The 19,917-nt window shown below is 42.3% G+C and overlaps 2 protein-coding genes across 2 annotated transcripts; both read left to right on the forward strand.

Annotated features, from left to right (window-relative positions):
- The first annotated feature begins 836 nt into the window (after positions 1 to 836).
- Positions 837 to 12,511, forward strand: asrgl1 (asparaginase and isoaspartyl peptidase 1). The gene is made up of 7 exons (XM_030071455.1): positions 837 to 951; positions 3,186 to 3,392; positions 4,113 to 4,255; positions 4,398 to 4,552; positions 5,763 to 5,884; positions 9,638 to 9,748; positions 10,515 to 12,511. The coding sequence occupies exons 2-7, from the start codon at positions 3,206 to 3,208 to the stop codon at positions 10,727 to 10,729; spliced, it is 933 nt and encodes a 310-aa protein (XP_029927315.1). The 5' UTR covers positions 837 to 951; positions 3,186 to 3,205; the 3' UTR covers positions 10,730 to 12,511.
- A 2,553-nt stretch (positions 12,512 to 15,064) lies between these two features.
- Positions 15,065 to 16,594, forward strand: LOC115372342 (D(1)-like dopamine receptor). The gene has a single exon (XM_030070149.1). The coding sequence runs from the start codon at positions 15,065 to 15,067 to the stop codon at positions 16,592 to 16,594; it is 1,530 nt and encodes a 509-aa protein (XP_029926009.1).
- Positions 16,595 to 19,917: the final 3,323 nt, after the last annotated feature.

Raw genomic sequence — 19,917 nt, forward strand, 5'->3', positions numbered from 1 at the left:
TTGTGATGCCACATTATGTCTCTCATGGTGTAGGTTTGTGAATTTGAGCAGCTAAACACACCATTTCAAAACAATTCAAGACAAAAAAACAATGCCATATGACGTCATGGTGCAGAATTTATGTTTAAAATGTATTACATTAAAAAAAAAAAAAAAACTTTTTAAATAATATTTTTTTCCCCATATTCTACAACATCACATCCATGTCGTGTATTTGCTGGTTGTAATATTTCACTGAAACTACATCAAGCTTATACTGAGTGAAGCCAGGGATGCACCTGTTTAATGGCTGCAGCATCACGTCAAAATACAAAATATCTACATGCCTCCTGCATCATTTTATAGGCATTTTCCTTTAATTCAGTGGATAGAGGCTAATGTGGGATCTTTGGAAACCTCAGGATCTCCACCAGAATTTAAAATAAAGTTTGACAGGTCTGAACAAAGCTTGATTGTGCAGAAATGGCAAACCCAACCATAGACGGGGCACATTTGACATTCAGAATTTCAGATTCAAATTTCTAAGGTGAACAGGTTAAAGGTGTTTTCATGCTGTGAACTCAGAATACAACTGCATTCACAAAGTGTTGGCTTTGGATTGTGATTCTAAAATCTTGCCCCCAACAAACACCCTCATATAATAATAATAATAATAATAATAATAATAATAATAATAATATACAAACTAAACCACTAACTACCGCTCACTAACTGATACTAAACTGAATTGAAAACAATAATTAAAAACAAAATAAAATACAAAACTATAATAACTCTGCTCCCGGATATTGTATTAGCCGAGTTGCGGTTTGGTCTTATTTTGAAAGAGGAACCAGAAACGCTGTTAACTATTAACGCCACCTTGCCAGGCAGGTCGGTGTGCGGCTGCTGAGCAGAACCGGTTCGCTCTGCTCCTCTGCCGCTTGCAGTCTGCTGAATGCGAGCATACCGGTGAGTAACGAGCATGTTGGACCTAAATGATATTACTGATGTCGAGCCAGTGAGGCTGCAGAAATTATCAGCTGCTGCATATCGCATCTTGAACTGTGTAACGAGAACAAGCGCATGATATAGCGGTTCATATGTGAGCTCAATATGTGCAGGGCAAATAACGTCAGTTAGGGGTTTTCCACCCCTGTTCGCAATAATATATATTTTTTAAAATGTCTAATGTTTTTAATTCAGTGGCAGGCTGCCTCGAGCTAAAGCGTTCGTAAATAATAACCGCAAAGCATTAAGAACCTGACCCGACATGTGACGTCAGCTCCAGTGTGGTGAGACCCGATGGCCAAACTCCACTTACAAAATCTATCAGTTTAACGTCTCCTCGCTTATCGATAAAGTCCACAGCCTGGGTAACGTGGCTTAAGGCATTACTTGACTAAACGGGGGGCTCTCTTAAATTCGGCGTAAATACAGCTCGCCAAGAAGCTTTTATTTATTTATTTATTTATTTATTATTTCTTTAATCAATGGGCTGTTTATGCGCACTTCCCTTGTCCCTGTTACGCAGTTACTGTAGTTTCCTTCCACCAACACTTGAACAACTCTAGCTGACATTTCACTCAAGTAAAGCACTGCCTGACGGATGGTGTCTGCCGATTTTTTTCATAACTACCCTATAACCATTTGAAACTGATGCTGAGTCCCGTTCTGCAACACAGGCGTCTTTTCTGGCTCGGCAAGCACCTTTAAACTTTTTAAATGGAGTTTGGTGCTTCCGTATTTTCGTGCGAAATTACAAGGAACGTATGTGTAGGCCTGTATAACAAATCTCTTTGAAGGTTATCTCTGTTTTTGCCACTCGGGCATAACATTTTGCTGTTCCCCAGCAAACCACAGTACAGTGAAGGCACCAGATGTTGTTACAGGTGCCTCATGTTGGTGCTGATAGAAATATTCTTTGTTTATTTTTTATTACTAAAGAACACAGCGCTGTGAACCCAAACTCAACAGGCCTCAAAACCCTAGAGTGGCTGGTTTATTTATTGTTGTGCACAGTAACGCAGGGACAGACTTATAATCAATGTAATGATAAGAAAAAGGGGGCAAAGTCTGACCTACAAACCTTGATAGGACAAATGAACCTCAGTACAAACAAAACCAATTATATTTTAAGAATGTTTAGAACTTACATCGGTCTGATACTGCTTTCTGTAATATATACAATGGATACATCCTATTATATAAAGTTTATTTCAGTTTGAAACTGAAATAAACTATTCTGCAAATAAAATGGTGTGTTTGATGTTAGGGTTGACTCTGTGCTGCATCACTGGTGTTGGTGCATCCACAGTTTGAGGAGTTAAAGTTGTTGTGCATTCCATTTCTCATCAAAAAGTTTGGAAATTAGCATAATTACCATAAACAAACTAGCTTTCAGGGTTTCTGGCTCCTTCTGGCTGGTGGTGGAAGAAGAGAAAGGCTGAGGGAAAAATCATTCTCAACATGTTTTTTTATTGATTGGACATTTAGTTAAACCTCGACAACATGACCCTCATTGTGCTGAGAAACAGCAGCGGCTGCAGCAACAAAAGAAAACACTTGTATAAACATTAACAGTCAGATGAAGGAAGATTTAAGATGAAATCCCGGAGCTGCTGCTGCAGCAACAAATTCATTTTCAAAATGCATCACACTTCATTCCAAGCCAGCAGAGCAGAGCAGAACCCACTCTCCCAGCTCAGGCTGCTTTTAAAAACCAGAGGAGCCAGTCCAGTTGATCCTGTTGACCAGTGAGGCAACAGCAGAGAGGATAAAGATTTTGAGCAAGAAGTCAGACTCCCGTCCAGATAACAGAGAGCTGATGTCCTCAACACTGACATGATATTTCTTTCCCTAGGATGGTGAAGTCTTAACCTAATTGACTTAAATTCATTCTCATGTCTTTCTCAAATCTTAGCCATGACCAGTTTATGCCTAACACTCGCCTAAACTTTAACCCTAATCTCAGCCAATAAGCCAAAACGACCACTTAAATGACTTTTCCATCCTTGGAAAAAAAAAAAAAAACTGGCATCCCTGACCCATTAAAATCCGAAAAGCCTGTTTTTGCCCTGATGATGCTGAAGCTGTCTTGATTCCCACCCAGTTCCCCAGGGGCCCGCTCCGGGGACCGCCTGCGGGGCATCACTGCGCCCTCAAAGCAGTTTTCACACTCTGCCCTGCGTCTCGTCTCTCCTCAGCTCCCTCTCAGTTGACTGACATGTTGCCGGTGCTGGTGGTGCACGGGGGGGCGGGTCACATCCCACCGGAGCGAGCCAAGGTGTCCATTGCGGGGGTTCGCTCAGCAACCCGGGCCGGATATGCCGTCCTGCGGCGGGGCGGCAGCGCCATGGACGGCGTGGTGGAAGCTGTGACGCAGCTGGAGAATAACCCGTACTACAACGCAGGTGCGGCAACACACACACACACACACACACACACACACACACACACACACACACAGGTCACCACAGATCAGGCATGACACTCTGTATACAGGGGCCATAATAAAGTAAACAACACATTTATTTATTAATACAGTATGTCTGCATGCGTAGACTGCAGATGAACACTTTGCAGATACAAGCTGTGACTTCACATATTTGTTTTTGTCATAATTTTCTTTCATAACTGTTTTGCATATCTCATATCTGTTTTTTGTCATTTCTGTCTTAGACGGCATGAATTTCATTTTTTGCAAATTGCAATATTGTGCATATTATTTTTTTCCCCGATACATTCTTTTCTTTTCCGCTTTCATTGCACACACCTTTATTGTGCTTTAGTTACCTACTATTGTTGTCATTTTGAAAATTTATATTGTACATTTCTGTCAGTATGCTCTTTAAATTGTCATTTTTGGTTCATACTAATAATGCACTCATTTGTTGTATTCCTTATCCTGACAGTTCAATATATTTCTTCATATCTGGAGAACCATTCCGTTCATACAACATGGCATATAATCCACCAAATTACCTAGAAACTAACAAACCAAAAATGACATAACAGCTACTTTTAGTAATACACACCTCCACAGTCCTCCACCATCTGAAAATCCTAATTAAATGATATGATATGATCTCATCCAGATACCATGAAAACTCATTTCTGGAATCTTCTCTCAGGCTGTGGATCGGTGCTGAACGTCAAAGGAGAGGTGGAGATGGACGCCATAGTGATGGACGGCAAAACGCTGGCGAGCGGCGCCGTGTCGGCCGTTCGCAACGTAGCCAACCCTGTTCAGCTGGCGCGGCTGGTCATGGAGAAGGTGCGTCTGCAACATTACACATGCGGCCTCGCAGATACACTGCTGCTGCCATGCACACACACACACACACACACACACACACACTCAGCTGGTGCTAGAACTATGCCATTATCATCTGACCTTTGACCTCTGTTGATTTCAGACCAGTCATTTGTGTCTGACGGCGGAGGGAGCCAATCAGTTCGCCCGGGACATGGGCGTGGCCGAGGTGCCCGCGGAGTCGCTCATCACCGACTACGCCCGCATGCGCTGGAGAAAGAACCTGCAGCCCGACGCCAACCCTGTGGAGTGCCAAATGTGAGCCGCACGTAGCGCTGCATCGGATTTAACTTGTTAAAAAAAACAACTCCGACTTCCGGAAAAATGAACCGCGTCGCCATCCGACTCAGGAATTACAGGCTGGAAGCTCGTTTTTCATTCTGAAGCTCTGGTTCCTCCGATTTCAGTGAAGTCAGAGTCGACGAAAATGTTGACAAACCAACCGCCTTTTGTTGTTTACGGCAAGAACTGAATCAGAGTTGGCACTGCGAGCACAGTGTTGTCATAGGTTGGAAATTTACAAGGCGGAAATTCTGAGCTGAAATGAACGCAGCATGAACGGAGATAAATTATGCTTCAGACAGGAAACGCGTTGAGATGATTAGTGAACAAGTTGCTGTGCGATATGGACAAAGTCCTTAGGATGTGGCTAATTTCATATCTGCCATTTGTTTGTTATTCGAGCCTGTGTGTCATAATGATGCGTTCAAATACAACCAGGAGCACTGATGCAATGACAAAACTTTAAAATACTGCCGTAAAGTGGCTTTTGTTACATCTGCGATAGAAACGAGCTTCTCTCGTCACACTATATGCATCATCATATCACACAACCCTCAGTTGCACAGTATTTGGTTGTTGGGGTGCGTTCCCAATCAAGCAGCACTAAGAACTCATTCATGCTGCCAACAACTGAAAAATAAGCATTTATTATTTATACAAACCGCATATTTCTGCCTGCCTGCCCAGGTGACGTTAACATGGTTTTGATGCGCTAAGAGAAATAAGAAGCATAACTCGAGTCACATACACGATCATTAGACAGCGCTGATTAATTTTCTGTGGTCGTGTTGTTTGCAGAAAACCTGAACACAGGCGGTAACACCAGAATAATGTTCAGGTTAGTGAACTTTATTCTGAAAATCAACATGTACAGGGTATTACGTTTAATGGAATGACGCCCTGATGAAACCCTGTGTGTTTGTGTGTGTGTGTGTGTGTGTGTTTAGGTTGAGCTGGATAATGCTTCAGACTTAACAAACTAGCTCAAACATTATTTTGCATGTGTTTTCCTGTCGGGGGAAAATCCAACCAACAGCAGAGAAGATTATGTTAAATATGTTAACACGGCTGCCAAGCAAAGTCTGACTAAATAGTTCAACAGAAGAGGAAATACAGGAGTTTGGTGATTCAGATGGCCTTTTCTCTCTCTGTGTGTGTGTGTGTGTATGTGTGTGTGTGTGTCTAGGGGGAAGATGGGCACAGTCGGAGCCGTGGCAGTGGACATGGAGGGCAACATCGCCTGTGCGACCTCCACCGGCGGGATGCTGAACAAGATGGAGGGACGGGTGGGCGACACGGCCTGCATAGGTCAGTCTGCAAAAAACCAAAATCCACAACACACCCTGCAAAGAGTTACACACACACACATTCACTGGATGAGAGCCGTACAACACACACTCAGCTGATGAATTAATGAATACGCTCAAAGTATATGTTTTAAATAGTCTAAGCAGACTTTTCCCTGTGAGAGAAATCTCTGAATGAAAAATACAGAGACAAAATACATAGAAAATTGGAAATGGTGGTATTTTTTTCCTCCAAAAAACGCAGTGTAAACCGAACCGTGGGTTTATTGAACTGTTACACGTCTAATTCTCATACAACAACCTCCATCATTATTTTTTTAATTATTATTATTACTTGGGCGGCAGCGATTTTGCGCTGGTGAACAGAACGCTGGCATCGGTCCCAATGTGCTTCATGTTTAAATTAAAAAGAAATAACTTCTGAGTCATCATGTTGTTCTGTGGCACGAGCTGAACCGTGACCTGAACACCGAGCGGCGAACCAAACCACAAAAATGCAGTTTGGAAGGAGAACTAAAACAGCCGGCCTAAGGAACGGTGCTGCCACCTCGTTTAAACGTGTTTGGGTTAAAGCTGATGTAAAAATCTCTGTAATAAAAAAAAATTGTGATTTAAAATGCAGTGGTAGTGACAGTCGCTGAGTTCGTTTTTAGGAAAGAGAACAGCGTCCCGTGTGCCGGAGGGACCAAACACAGTCACTGCTCAAATTTTGCAGTTTTGTTTCTGCAAAACCAAAACAACAGATCAGTCGAAATTCTAGCCAATCCTTACTTTTTTCTCTTAGATAAAAATTGCTCAATCAAAACAGAAGTCAACTCTTACCCAACCTTAACCCGAATACGAACCTCAGTCACACTCAGGATTTAGTTTCCAAACCGTCAACCTGGGCCAACAGCCAGCTTCTCAGTTTTATCAGTGTTAAAGGATTATTCTGGTGTTTTTCAACCTGGTTTCTACTGGGGCTGGGCGATGTATCGATATCTTATCAATATTGTGAGATGATACTAGAGATCATCTGGGATTTCAGATATTGTAAAATTGTAATATGGCATAAGTAAAGTCCTTAACTGGTTTTAAAGGCTCAATTACAGTAAAAAAAAAAAAAAAAAAAAATGCAGTTTTCTGAACTTGTTAGACTGATTTATTATTTATCTCTACCTGCTGAATCATGTCCATATTTCTGATGATTGCTTATCAAAAATCTCGTGTGTGAACCTCTTATTAAAACACCAACAGTCACTCTTATGATATCATCACAATATCGAGGTGTTTGGTCAGTAGAATCAGAGACAGGTCCAGACACACACGGTTTAAATACGAGTGCATCTGAGTTCAGGAATTCGGGTGTGTTCAGGGAGCGGCGGCGTGTTGACAGAAGAGCAAAACCTTGAAAAGGAGGAGCACAGACGTGTCGGCGACCTTTTTTTTGGTAATCTCAGAATATTTGAGGGTCACTTGATATGAGGACCATGTAGACTCAGCTGACAGACGATGCAGGCAGTTTGTTGCGTCTGACTGATGATGAGAATCAGCTGAGTCTACAGGGTCCTCGCCCTCTGCTGTTGAGCAGAATGCACCTTTAAGTGCTTTGTGATCAAATCAACTCCTGCTGTTTTACCGGCAGACAAACAGCAAAATGCTGCCTGTTATGTCACAGCTGGCAGAGCACTCACCACAAAACAAAGCATTCTGATCACAGTTATAATCACAAAAAGAAATTCTGGAGGGACTGAAAGTTTTGCCAATTTTCTGCATTTTTTTTTTTTGTTTGTTTGTTTTGTTTTGTCTTGCTTTTTATTTTATTTATTTTTTATTTATTTTTTCCCGGGGTCATTTTATGGCAATGTTGTGGTAATTTTCTTACTTTTTTTCAAATTTTGGTAATTTTCATATAGTTTAATTTTAAATATGTAATGCTTTTGAAAAAATTAACAACCACAAAATGCTGTAGAGAATTATTATCATTATTGTTGTGATTTGTATTGGTTTTGGTATTGGTATTAGTATTTATTTATTGCAAAATTACTATTTTTTTCTTGGAGGGGTCTTTTGTGGCAATTTCATTGTAATTTTCTTACTTTTTTTTCAAATTTTTGTGGTATATATACATTTTTAGAAAAAAAAAAAAGTCACATGCATTTATCCAGGTTTACAGAGTTACTGTAATATTTAGTGTTACTTAGCTTATTAAATTTTTCTGCGGTCTTATTTCCATGTTTGTTTTTATCTCTCATGTGTGGACATTTTTGATCAAACTCTCCGCTCTGCTGTCAGCCCATCTGCGCGACCTTTGACCTGCAGGAGTCCAACCAGGACACAGCCTGCCTGGTTAATAGTTAACTGTGTTGTTTCATCCTGCTGACACACACACACACACACACACACACTGCACAACACTGGAAGACATTAAAAATACCCTCAGCCCTGTCTTCACTGTATTATCCACTATTTCTTATTTGATCACTTTAATAGTTAATTCTCAACCTTGAATCATTATGCAGTGACCACAACAGGGCAGAAACTGCTGTGAGGCAATGAAATATCTACATATATTGTATATCGTGCCAAATCAAGCCACCAGTACTCATTCAAATATAAATATATCAATAAACATTACAAAGTCCATTTTTAACAGTGACCTAGAATTACAGACAAATAGGAATATTGCTCTTCAGAGAAAGAAACTTCACTGACATACTTGTGACCAGGTTACAATGACAATAGCGCCACCCTCTGGTCAACCAAGGGCGCTCGACAGCAGCGTCCTCCCCAAACAGACAGACTGGTATTTGAATTATATCCCAGCAGCAGCATCACCTGTGCTGCTTCACCTGAAACACAGGCAGCTCACAGCAGCTAAATTAATACTTTCTGCAAACAGTTACAGCAGGAGCGTCGTGGCGATGAGGGGAAGATATATCATCACACACATAAACGCACGATTAAATAACGAGACATAAACATTTAATAACACGAGCAGCAGGCGCTTACTGTCCGTCGTTGACTCAGTACTGGGAATGTGACAAATTCATCCTGGTATTATCGTGATCGATTTGATATGGCACAGCCCCAGTGTGACCTTTTCCTCAAAAAAAAAAAAAAAAGGAAGGAAAACTGACTTAAAAAAAAAAAAAACCTCAAAAAAATACAACTTCACAAAACATAACCCAGCAACTGGGATACCTGTAACTGGTCTCTTCACCTCCGGCTTGATTCCAGCTCAGATGTTGTTATCACTGCAGAGCCACTCTGCCATCTAGTGATGAGGATGTGTAACTGCATCCTCGCAGCTCCAACCTGCTGATCTGCAACTTCCTCCTCTTGGCAAAGAGTTTGACAGCCAAATGAAAAAAGCTCCACCTACTGACCGCCTTTAATTTTACATTTTACGATTATTTTTTAGACTTTTAGCTGCAGGAAGCCACCATGACAGGATACATGACCATCAGCTAAAGGTTCCTCTTAACACAGATATTTAAAAAAAAAAAAAAAAAAAAAAAAAAAAAAACTTCTTTTGAATTGATTAGATACATGTGGCTCATTTTGACCCACATGAAATTAAAAATGCATTGAAAAGGTTATTTGGAAACCAGGAGGAAGGTCCAAAAAAAAAAAAAAGCAAGCACCTATGAGGTTTTTAAAAGTAGCGATATGCTGCACACAGAAGGCCATTTGTTTTGATAGAGGACTGACTTTCCAGTGTGTGTGTGTGTGTGTGTGTGTGTGTGTGTGTGTGCGCGCGCGTGTGTGTCAGGGTGTGGGGGTTATGCTGACAACAAGGTGGGAGCCGTGTCACCTACAGGCCACGGAGAAGCCATCATGAAGGTCGTTCTGTCCAGACTCATCCTGTTCCACATGGAGCAAGGTGACACACACACACACACACACACACACACACATTTGCTGACATGTGACAAAAAAAAAAAAAAAAAAAAATCACCAAACAATCCCATTTCCAAGATCTGTCTCCACGCAGTTTTTTTTTAGGAATGATTTTTTGACAGGTGGAATGACAAGTTTAAAAATAACAACAACAACAACAACAATAATAATAATAATAATAATAATAATAATAATAATAATAATAAAACCTCCATGTAACATGAGCAAAGGACATGTGCAGCCAAGTAAAGCTCAGAGTTCATGTTCAGATTAAATTAGAAAGCTGTGCTGAACCTCAGTACCTGTAACTGTGGAAGAGGTCAAAGTTGCTCTTATGTGATTTAAGAGACACTGAAAATTCATTTTCCTCTACTAGATACCGTGACTGAAGAGAACCTCTTTTCTAGAAAATAAATCTCTCTGGGCCTGGTCTGTGTGAAAATGTCTCCTTAAGAGGAGTTTATATGAAATGCAAGGAAGAGACGACACCTCAAATTAATTTTTCAGCGTTTTTTTGCTGCAGTGTAACTTAATGTTTTGTGTAAACTGGAATTCTGCATGTCAAACTGATTTGTACGGTTTGTGTCGTGTGTTCGTGTGTCTCACTTTCAGCTGTTTCATGCTCCATACACCGTTTGTCTGGTTTATATTCTGCTTCTCCTCGCTCTGTTCGGTCACAGCTTCTCCATGAAGGCCATTAAAGGTGCATCCCGTGTAATCTCACCGTCTGCTCTCTCCTGGGCTCGCAGGTCAGTCAGCGGAGGCGGCCAGTGACTCGGGCCTGGCCTACATGAAGTCCCGGGTGGGGGGTCTGGGCGGGGTGGTGACGGTGGACCCACAGGGCCGCTGGGCCGCCCGCTTCTCCAGCCGGCAGATGTCGTGGGCGGCGGCACAGAAGGACACGCTGCACTACGGCGTGGCGGCCGGCGAACACTTCACCCAGAGCATCGACGAGCCGAACTGACAGCAGACAGGAGGCTCTGCACGGCTCACACACACTCTGCTTTGAAAGATCTTCAGCCAGAGGACCGGCATTACCGAGAAAACAACCTTAACTAAACCAAACGGCAGCAGCAAAGGACGACTTTCACTGTCAGGAGGGAGGGAGGAGTCTCAGGTCGACGAGTGGAAGAGTTGTTTTCTAATCTAATTTTCACTGGCAATGCAATTCTCATGCCTTCAAGGATCTAATCGACTTAATATTAATTAATTAATTAATTATGAAACATATTTCCACATCCTCATACTTTTTATGTCTCACTCCATCTCTCTCTCTCTCTTATTTTTATTTTAACTCAACTAAGTTTTATAAAGGGTCTCAACTAGTTTGTTATTGACAGGCGAATAAGTTTCTCTGTCTCTCTCACTAACTCACACACACATACACACACACACACCGACAAACTTTCACTGCACTGCAAAACATTTATATCTTTGATTATTTCATTTATGTTATAATTATATTATAATATTGGTAGTGTCTCTCTCTCTCTCTCTCTCTCTCTCTCTCTACATAATGTTATTTTTTATTTTCCCAAATCTGAATGACAACAAGCAAATTCAGAAGTTAGAAATATCTGTTTGCAGTTCATCATTCGTGCCACATCGCTGCAGTGAACCTGTCGTTTATCTTTCTGATGGATCGATTCATCGTTTAGTCCACAAGGTGTCAGAATACAGTATTAATTTCATGATGATATTAATGGAGAAAAGGAGTCTTAGCATCTTAGTGACTTTTTTTTGTGAAGCTGGACTTAGCAACTTTTTGACATTTTTACCAGATAAATTATGAAAATTATTACTACCTAATAATTAAAAACCTAGCCGGGAGTCTCATCATTAGTGAGCCAGCTCTCTGGTCACTGAGCTAATAGCTAGCTAAATTCTGTTGTGAGTAGCTTTAATCTGTTAAATGTGTCAAAATGTGAACTAACTAACTAATATCCTCCCAGTTTTCAGATTATTTTGTTTCTTATCTGGCACATTAAGAGTGTTGGTATGATTTGCTTGGTCTTACAGCACAACTTGACTATTTCAGTCAACATCAGTAATTATTTTGATATATTTCGAGTAATTAGTACGTCACATTTCAAGATTACTTTTTGCTTCTGTGTGAAATCTGAAACGTCAGGAACGCTAATATTTAGCATGATGCTAATCTCTTTTAACACAGTGTGCACGTCCTGACGTGCAGCCGGATCTTTTCTCTATTCCTGCCACGTGATCTGTGTTTTAAACTGATCAGTATTTTACTGCACATGAATTTATATTTATATTGAGCAAAAATGCATTGGGAAAAAGTGCAAATGTCTTAAACCTACTCAGTGTTCCAAACGAAAACAGAAAAAAAGAGTAACATGATTAAATAATCATGACAGTTTTACATATTTGTTTTTTTTTTTTCTCTTTCACTTATGTCTTAATCATCCTGCAACCCCCAAAACTGATCTCACCACCCTGTGGAGGGTCTCGACCCCCAGTTTGGGACCCACCGGTCGAGTGCAATAAAACTGGCTGTAGTTTTTTTTTTTTTTTTTTTACCTCACACTGAAATTAAAAAGAAACACTGGTTTTGAACTTTTGTGTCATCATAGAAAACATGTTTCCTGTTTTTTATTCAATATAATTTTGTCTGCCATCACTGTGAAGTTTGAATAACTTTGTGAAGAACAGCCAGAGTGGAAGGACTGGATGAAGTTTGGTTAAAGAAGCACTGATGACGGTAATAAACTCCTTTTATCACTGATGACTGAGAGTTTCTGTGTGTCGTCTGTGTGTACAGGCGCTCTGATGTGTCCGTGTGCTGTGGCTTCACGTTTCCCCTGTGGATCCACTAGATGGCAGCATTTCAATAAATTTTTATCAGTGAAACACCCAGAAACAGTCACTTCTCACTTCACCTGCTCAGGTTTTCTCTTGACCTCTGCCCAAACTAAAGAGGCACAGAGATGCAGAATAAACAAACACGTGCATCTGGATTTTCTGTGATGGGTTATGAGGAAATAATTAAAAGCAGGAACTGAGCTGTGCAGCTGAACCACCGAGCTGGTAATCCAAACAGAAATGAAGAACAGGCCCAACACCTTCAGGAGTTTTCTGTTAATCTCTGTTTTCATCCTGTGTTCTCTTTCACCACGAGGAGCCAAACATCAAGGCGAACCTTTGACAGAACGCCCGACGGCAAACTGAGCAGAGAAAAGACAGCTGGTGCAACACTGACTGAAAATATGGGCACATCTACAAAATGCAATTATATCTGTATAGGAAAAGATCAATAGGCTACCAAGAAATGCATTTTTGCTCTTAGATTAACTTGGTTTAGAGCTAATGGGAAATAATATCGTAATCATAAAATCATAATTTTGAGAAACCAACACCACCAGCAGTGTGAGGCAGAGGCTCAACGGTAACACTAAGATAAGAGTACAACAATTAACGTTAGTTAATGCCGTAATAAACATTAAGTAACAGGTAATAACCATTAAGTAACAGTTAACTAACCGTTACCTAATGTTTCTAAGAATCATTTACTAATGCTGTTCATGCTAAGGTGTTAATTTATATGTTATTTAAGGGTTATTGTAGATATTATTAACATTAGTAAATGCCATAATAATCATTAACTAACAGTTAATTAACCATTACGGCATTAACTGGCATTAACTAACATTAACTAACGTTAATTGTTGTATTCTTATTGTAAAGTGTTACCAGCTCAACTACTATCAACCATTATATACTGAGGTATCTCAAATATTTTGAAAATAATGAAAATGCCACAGCTTGCACATCCAGACTCCTCCACATTTCCATTCCTCCGTCTTCTCATCCTGTTCAACAGAAAACATAACTGTGCAGACGTGAGGTTATTGTGAGCTTGAGAACGAGGTTCAGGCCAAAATAGGAACAGTATAACAATATTTTGCAATAGCAGTGGCTTGAAAACATAAAAAATGAACAATAGATTTTCAGTCTCAGTCTTTCATTTAGAAACTGACAAAATGTGTGAAAGAAGGTGAAAAAAAACAAACAGTTTAATCTCTTTTATTTTCAAAAATTGCCTGATATCCCCCACCCTGTGCAGATAAACAACCAGATTCTTTGTCTTTCCGTGTCTGGACGGCTCTTCCCTAAATTCCATGATATCCAGGATTTCCATGAAAATATTCTGTGTGGTCAGTGGATATTTATATTATAAATAAAGGTTAAAAATGGCTTACTTACACTGAAATTGGTCTCTGTGGTTTAAGAGTGCTTGGACGTGAGAAAAGAGATGTGGCGCCATCTGCTGTGGAAAGAGAGGAAGTGAAAATGTCAGCAGGTGTGGAGAGGAGGGAGCGTTTTGTCAAAGAAAACATCTTTTCCCAACAAGGATTACATCACAGCTCCACTCACATCACAATCAACAGGCTGTTACTTTCATCTTCAGCCCCTCTAAATATGAGAATAAAGATGAATTAGCCCACATAAGTAGCCTACATCCGATCAACATCCTCCGGTTCCATTAAAATCATAAAGAATCTTTTAATTAATTAATCACTTGATCATCAGCTGATTCATGCAGAGGGCAGAGGGAGATTTGGGAGGTGTAAAGGAAAAGTGAAGCACCACATGCTGTAAGGAGTGGAGGATAAACCGCTTTATTCTCGAACATGGATCAGAATTTATTATTAGTAAATGATTACATTATAAGCCCTGTTGAATATTGATTATTTAGAAGTGTGAGCAACAACTAGGCCTATCTTCTTAGATCATATGCGGATGGCTGCATGTAAATTCACCTTGAAATGAGCCCATTTCCAGCAGAACATCTGGAAATGGGTAACGAATGAAGAGTAATCCATTACTGTGGTTTCCACCCGCCCGGCCGGCTGAGCGCATCACAGAGCCGAGCGCAGAGAGGAGCGGCGATACCAGCAGAGCTCCGGCGACACCACCGGGACTCACACCGGGACTCACACCGGGACACAGACTTTCCTCCCCGGCGTGGAATCTGAACTGTCGCCTGAACCATTTATTGCATTTATTATATTTTTGGATGTCTTTATTTCTGCAGAGAAATGCCCAATTAAGGAGCGCTTTTTGTGGTGAGTCCGTGCGCTTTGGTTAAAATAAAAAGGATCATTTGAGGAGGAAAAGGGGATTCCAAGGTGGACAAAATATTTTTGTTGTTTTTATTATCGTTTTGATTCAATGATCAGAGGATGGTGTGCGTGACAATCGCGGTTGGAGATAAAAGAAGCGGATTTACGCGTGGATTTTAAAGGCGCATTCCACCTGTTTGCTCTGATAACGCAACATGGAGAATTACACGGCGTGGAATAATTTCACCCGAGTTCTGTCAGAGCTGGACGGGGTGGGTGGTGAGGAGGGAGAGGAGGAGGAGGAGGAGGGGGGTGGTGAGGAGGATCACGGGACGGCCGGGGGGAGCGGGCTGCGCGTGCTCCTGGGCTGCGTCCTCTTCCTGCTCATCGTGTCCACGCTGCTCGGGAACACGCTGGTGTGCGCCGCCGTGGTCAAATTCCGCCACCTGCGCTCCAAAGTCACCAACCTCTTCGTCATCTCGCTGGCCGTGTCCGACCTGTTCGTGGCCGTGCTCGTGATGCCCTGGGAGGCCATCTCCGAGGTGACGGGCACGTGGCTCTTCGGCCGGTTCTGCGGTGTCTGGATCGCTTTTGACATCATGTGCTCCACCGCGTCCATCCTCAACCTGTGCATCATCAGCGTGGACCGCTACTGGGCCATCGCCAGCCCGTTCAAGTACGAGCGGAAGATGACCCACCGCGTGGCGTTCGTCATGATCGGGGTGGCGTGGACCCTATCGATCCTCATCTCCTTCATCCCGGTGCAGCTCAACTGGCACCAGGCGGAGGAGGAAGACGAGGTGGCAGCGGTGGTGGGTGAAGGCGAAGAGCAGCAGGTGGTGGAGGCGTTGATGGCCGCCAACGCCACAAACTTCACTGCTGGTATCGCCAAGAACGACAACATCACCGGGAGCTGCGTGGCCAACCTGAACAAGACCTACGCCATCTCCTCCTCCTTCATCAGCTTCTACATCCCGGTGGTCATCATGATCGCCACCTACACCAGGATCTTCCGCATCGCCCAGACGCAGATCCGCCGCATTGCGTCGCTGGAGAGGGCGGTGGAGCAGGCGCAGAACCAGAACCACGGGCAGACCTGGAGGCGGCAGCAGCAGCAGCAGCAGCACCGGGCCGCCGACGAGAACTCCCTGAAAACGTCGTTCAAGAAGGAGACCAAAGTCCTGAAGACGCTCTCCATCATCATGGGCGTGTTTGTGTTCTGCTGGCTGCCGTTCTTCGTCCTCAACTGCACGGTTCCGTTCTGCGACCCGCCGTGTGTCAGCGACACCACCTTCACCGTGTTCGTCTGGTTCGGCTGGGCCAACTCGTCGCTCAACCCGGTCATCTACGCCTTCAACGCCGACTTCAGACGGGCCTTTGCCACCATCTTGGGCTGCAACCGGATGTGCTCAAACAACGCCGTGGAGGCCGTGAACCTCAGCAACGAGCTGGTCTCCTACCATCACGACACCACGATGCACAAGGACGCGCAGGCGCTGGTTTTCACGCAGCACCAGCACCAGGCCTGCACGGTCAGCGTCGGGTCAGACCCCCTGGAGGAGGCGAGTGCGCAGTTCGATGAGGAGTCAAGCATCTCAAACGGTTCCCGGAACCACAAGAACCTGCTGCTTCCGGCCACCGTGCAGCTCGAGGACAACGGCGAACTCTCCTTGGAGACGATAACCCCGCTTGCGGCACCGGAGTGTGACACACTAATACCAGGACTAGTGGACCACAATGAGTAGAGGCAGAAGCTGCATCAAGCCAGCCAGAGACAGTCCGCCTAAAATGAAATTCAGCTGTAATTCACGAACTGTCCACTGGTCGTCTTCAGTTTTCAGATGTTTTGTCTATGGTGAAAACAAATGGGTTGTGTGAAACCTATTTCTCAATTATTTGGTTCTAAAAATGAGTGACATTTGACTGTTCCTCAAGTTTTACATTTTATCAACAACTTTGATGTGGAGTTTGTGCCGTTTTCATTTCACAAAGCCACCAAATGCAGTAACGCTGTGCCGAGTAGCTAAGTAGCATTTTGTTGTAGTGCCGAAATTACTAGCCAGTTTATCAATTAGTCAGTCAGTGGAAAATTGATTGATCATAATTTTAAAAAACAAATGCCAAACATTGTCTGCTTCAAGCTTCACTAAGATCACAAAGATGCTAAAACTGTCTTCCTTTTCTCTGTTCATTTTTTATCAAATTGATACTTTTGGTTTTTTGGCTGCTGGTCAGACTGAAGAAGGCTTTTATCACTTTGGGCTCTGATCACTTCCCATCAGACTTTTTAACATCACACAGGTGAAATTATTTATTGATAAATCAAAAAAAAAAAAAAAAAAAAAAGATAAAGACAGTGAAAAAGATCAGTAGCTGCAGGCCTACATTGTTTTCACTGCAACTTCAGAAGCCAAAAGAATCCACCTTGCTAAATAAATTAAAAAAAAAAAAAGAATCCTCACAAAGGAAGCAAAAATATCGAAAAACTGAAAAATGTAGCAAAAATGGCAGCCATTCGACTCGTGTTCATTTTCACATCAAGCTGTCTCCACGTGATCACCAGCAAAACCAGTTTGTGCCGGCTGAGAACCTTGGGAAATGTCAACGTAAAACATTAAAAATGAATCACAAACACTTAAATGTATCTGAACTTTCTTGCTATTTGCCACTGACCCTCCGAAGCAATCATCCCAATTACATTTTGCTTTTTAAATTATTTTATTTTAACAGTATCAGAAATGTTTTGGACATCCTGCCTTGCTGCGTTGATGTATCATCAGACTGCCTTTTCTGTTGTCAATGACCAAACATGTAGCATCTCTCGTTTGAGCAGAAAAATGATGCCACGTACGATTAAAATCTGTGAATTTGGCATAAAACATTCAAATTTTGGAGGCGCTGGGGGCCAGAGGAGAAAAAAGATGTGAAGCCACTTGAAAGCAGTTCAGCAAAGTTATTATAATCGATCACTGTACTCTTATTAATTTCAGATGCAACCGGCTTCCCTGTCACAGGTGTTATTTTTAAACCGAGCATCACTGATCACCTGAGGGGCGAGGAACTGAAAGAGCCTATATATAACCAGCAGGAAGGCACCACACTACAGTATACCTGCTGTCTGAAGACACGCTTTTCTTCTCCTCACCGCTCAGCAGAGAACATTTAAGGCCTTTTGTACGACCAGAAATGCTCACTTGTCCCTTCAGATGGAAAAACAGCCAAAATTGTTGTTGATAAGATAATTATTTTGTCTTTATTATATGTAAAATACTGCCTGTTTTCTCTTCTCCTGTCTTTCTTTTATGTTTTCTGCTTTCCTCTTTTAACTTCATCCTGATTTTCCCTTTGTTTTCTATTGCTCTTGTTTGGCTTTCTGATTGGTTTACTGCATGTTACGCCCCCAAATCACGGCCATGATTAATGAAGAGACTCGGTGCAAGCCTTTAGAACCAGGCGCCTGGAGCAGCTCAGACTTTTTTTTCCACCGTTAAAACAGCAAAAGTGGACTTGGACACGTCCTGAATGCACCGGCACCGCGCTCTGCAGACCAGGAGCTCAGATCGAGGAACTCAAGCCCCGTGGGTCGCAGGCCGGTTGGTGGAAGGTCAGTGGTTCACGACAAAACCGGTGATGAGTTTTAATGAGCCTCAGTGAGAGAAAATATGTTTCACTGAGGCTGAAAAGCTTAAAAGAAGTCAGACTGTGGTGCAGCCTCTGTCATACAGCCCACTGTTTTAATTAGGCATGGGAAAATGAAACTCATTAATAAGGAATTAAAGGCACAGTGAAGGCACAGTTTTGATATTTAGTCAGAAAACAATAAAAAAAAAAAAATGACAAGCCTGTTAATTCACGGTTCATCATGAGTCTGTGCAGTCCCACTTGTTTCACTCAAGTTTTCTACCGGGTTTTAAAGGCATAACAAACTCTTTGTGAGAAGATTAATGCTGCTTGCATTTTCAATACAGCAAAAGAAATCAATGTGATTAATTGTCTCTTTTTTTTTTCTTTCTTGTGAGACGGAAATAGCAGCCAAAGCTTAATTGCCCGTGCAGGGATTTGACTGAATACAGGAAGAAAAAGAAAAAGAAAACAAAAAAAGGAGCAGGAAACTGGAAAACCCAAATTGTCTGTTCTAGCTGACAATTCAAAAGACTGAATTTGTGAAAGAGGCATGAAAACTGACCCGAGCGGCCTTGAAATTCACTCGGTTTACACAGAATTCAGGCCTCGTACATGCAGATCTCTGAATTCAGCGTTTTCTCACGTTGCAGGCAGAAAGCTGCAGCCTCACAGACGAACGGCGAGAGCAGCGAGACGCCGGACAGACAGACAGACGGCTGCAGGACGCTCAGACGATCCGTGCAGCTCAAAGCGGCACTGACTCGCTCCTCTGGCTCCCGGCCCGCGAGCTGCATTTACATTTTACAGCTCTTTAGCCGACACACACGTCCTGAGAGTCTAATAAGATCATCGGTGTCACAGTCCACCAGCTGGAGGCGAGTCGGGGGTCAGAGGTCGACAGCAGAAGTAACAGGCTGCTTTTAAACGGTTTCAGGGAGGGAATAAGTGAAGTAAGAGCTGAGGAAAGAAGAGTGTGTGCTCCTGTGTTGCAGCCTGGAGTGTGTGTGTGTGTGTGTGTGTCCGCCTGCTCCTTTCATCTTCACTCGGCAGTGAAGTTGAAACAGAGAGGCGGCACCCAGGGGCCACAGGGGCCCCGACACCGGCCCTGAACCACGCAGGTGGCTCCCACAGGTTCACGTCCACAGTGAGTGTGTGTGTGTGTGTGTGTGTGTGTGAAGAGACAGTGCAAGTGAACGTGGCTGAGAACAATGAAGCTGCACAAAGCAAACAAGTGTTCAGTAAAACTACACCAACAACTAAAACCAGGTGGGAAAAAATATAGAAAATAAAAACTATAAAGAACGAAAACTAACTGATACTAAATTAGATTTCATGCTTACAAAACTAACAAAATTTAAAAAAAAAAAATAAAAAAACATAGCGAAGATGTCATTCTTTTGTCAACTTGCCTTCACAAAGCCTTATTAGAATAAAATAAAATTTA

Source organism: Myripristis murdjan, chromosome 15, assembly GCF_902150065.1.
Source record: "Myripristis murdjan chromosome 15, fMyrMur1.1, whole genome shotgun sequence".
Lineage (NCBI taxonomy): Eukaryota > Metazoa > Chordata > Actinopteri > Holocentriformes > Holocentridae > Myripristis > Myripristis murdjan.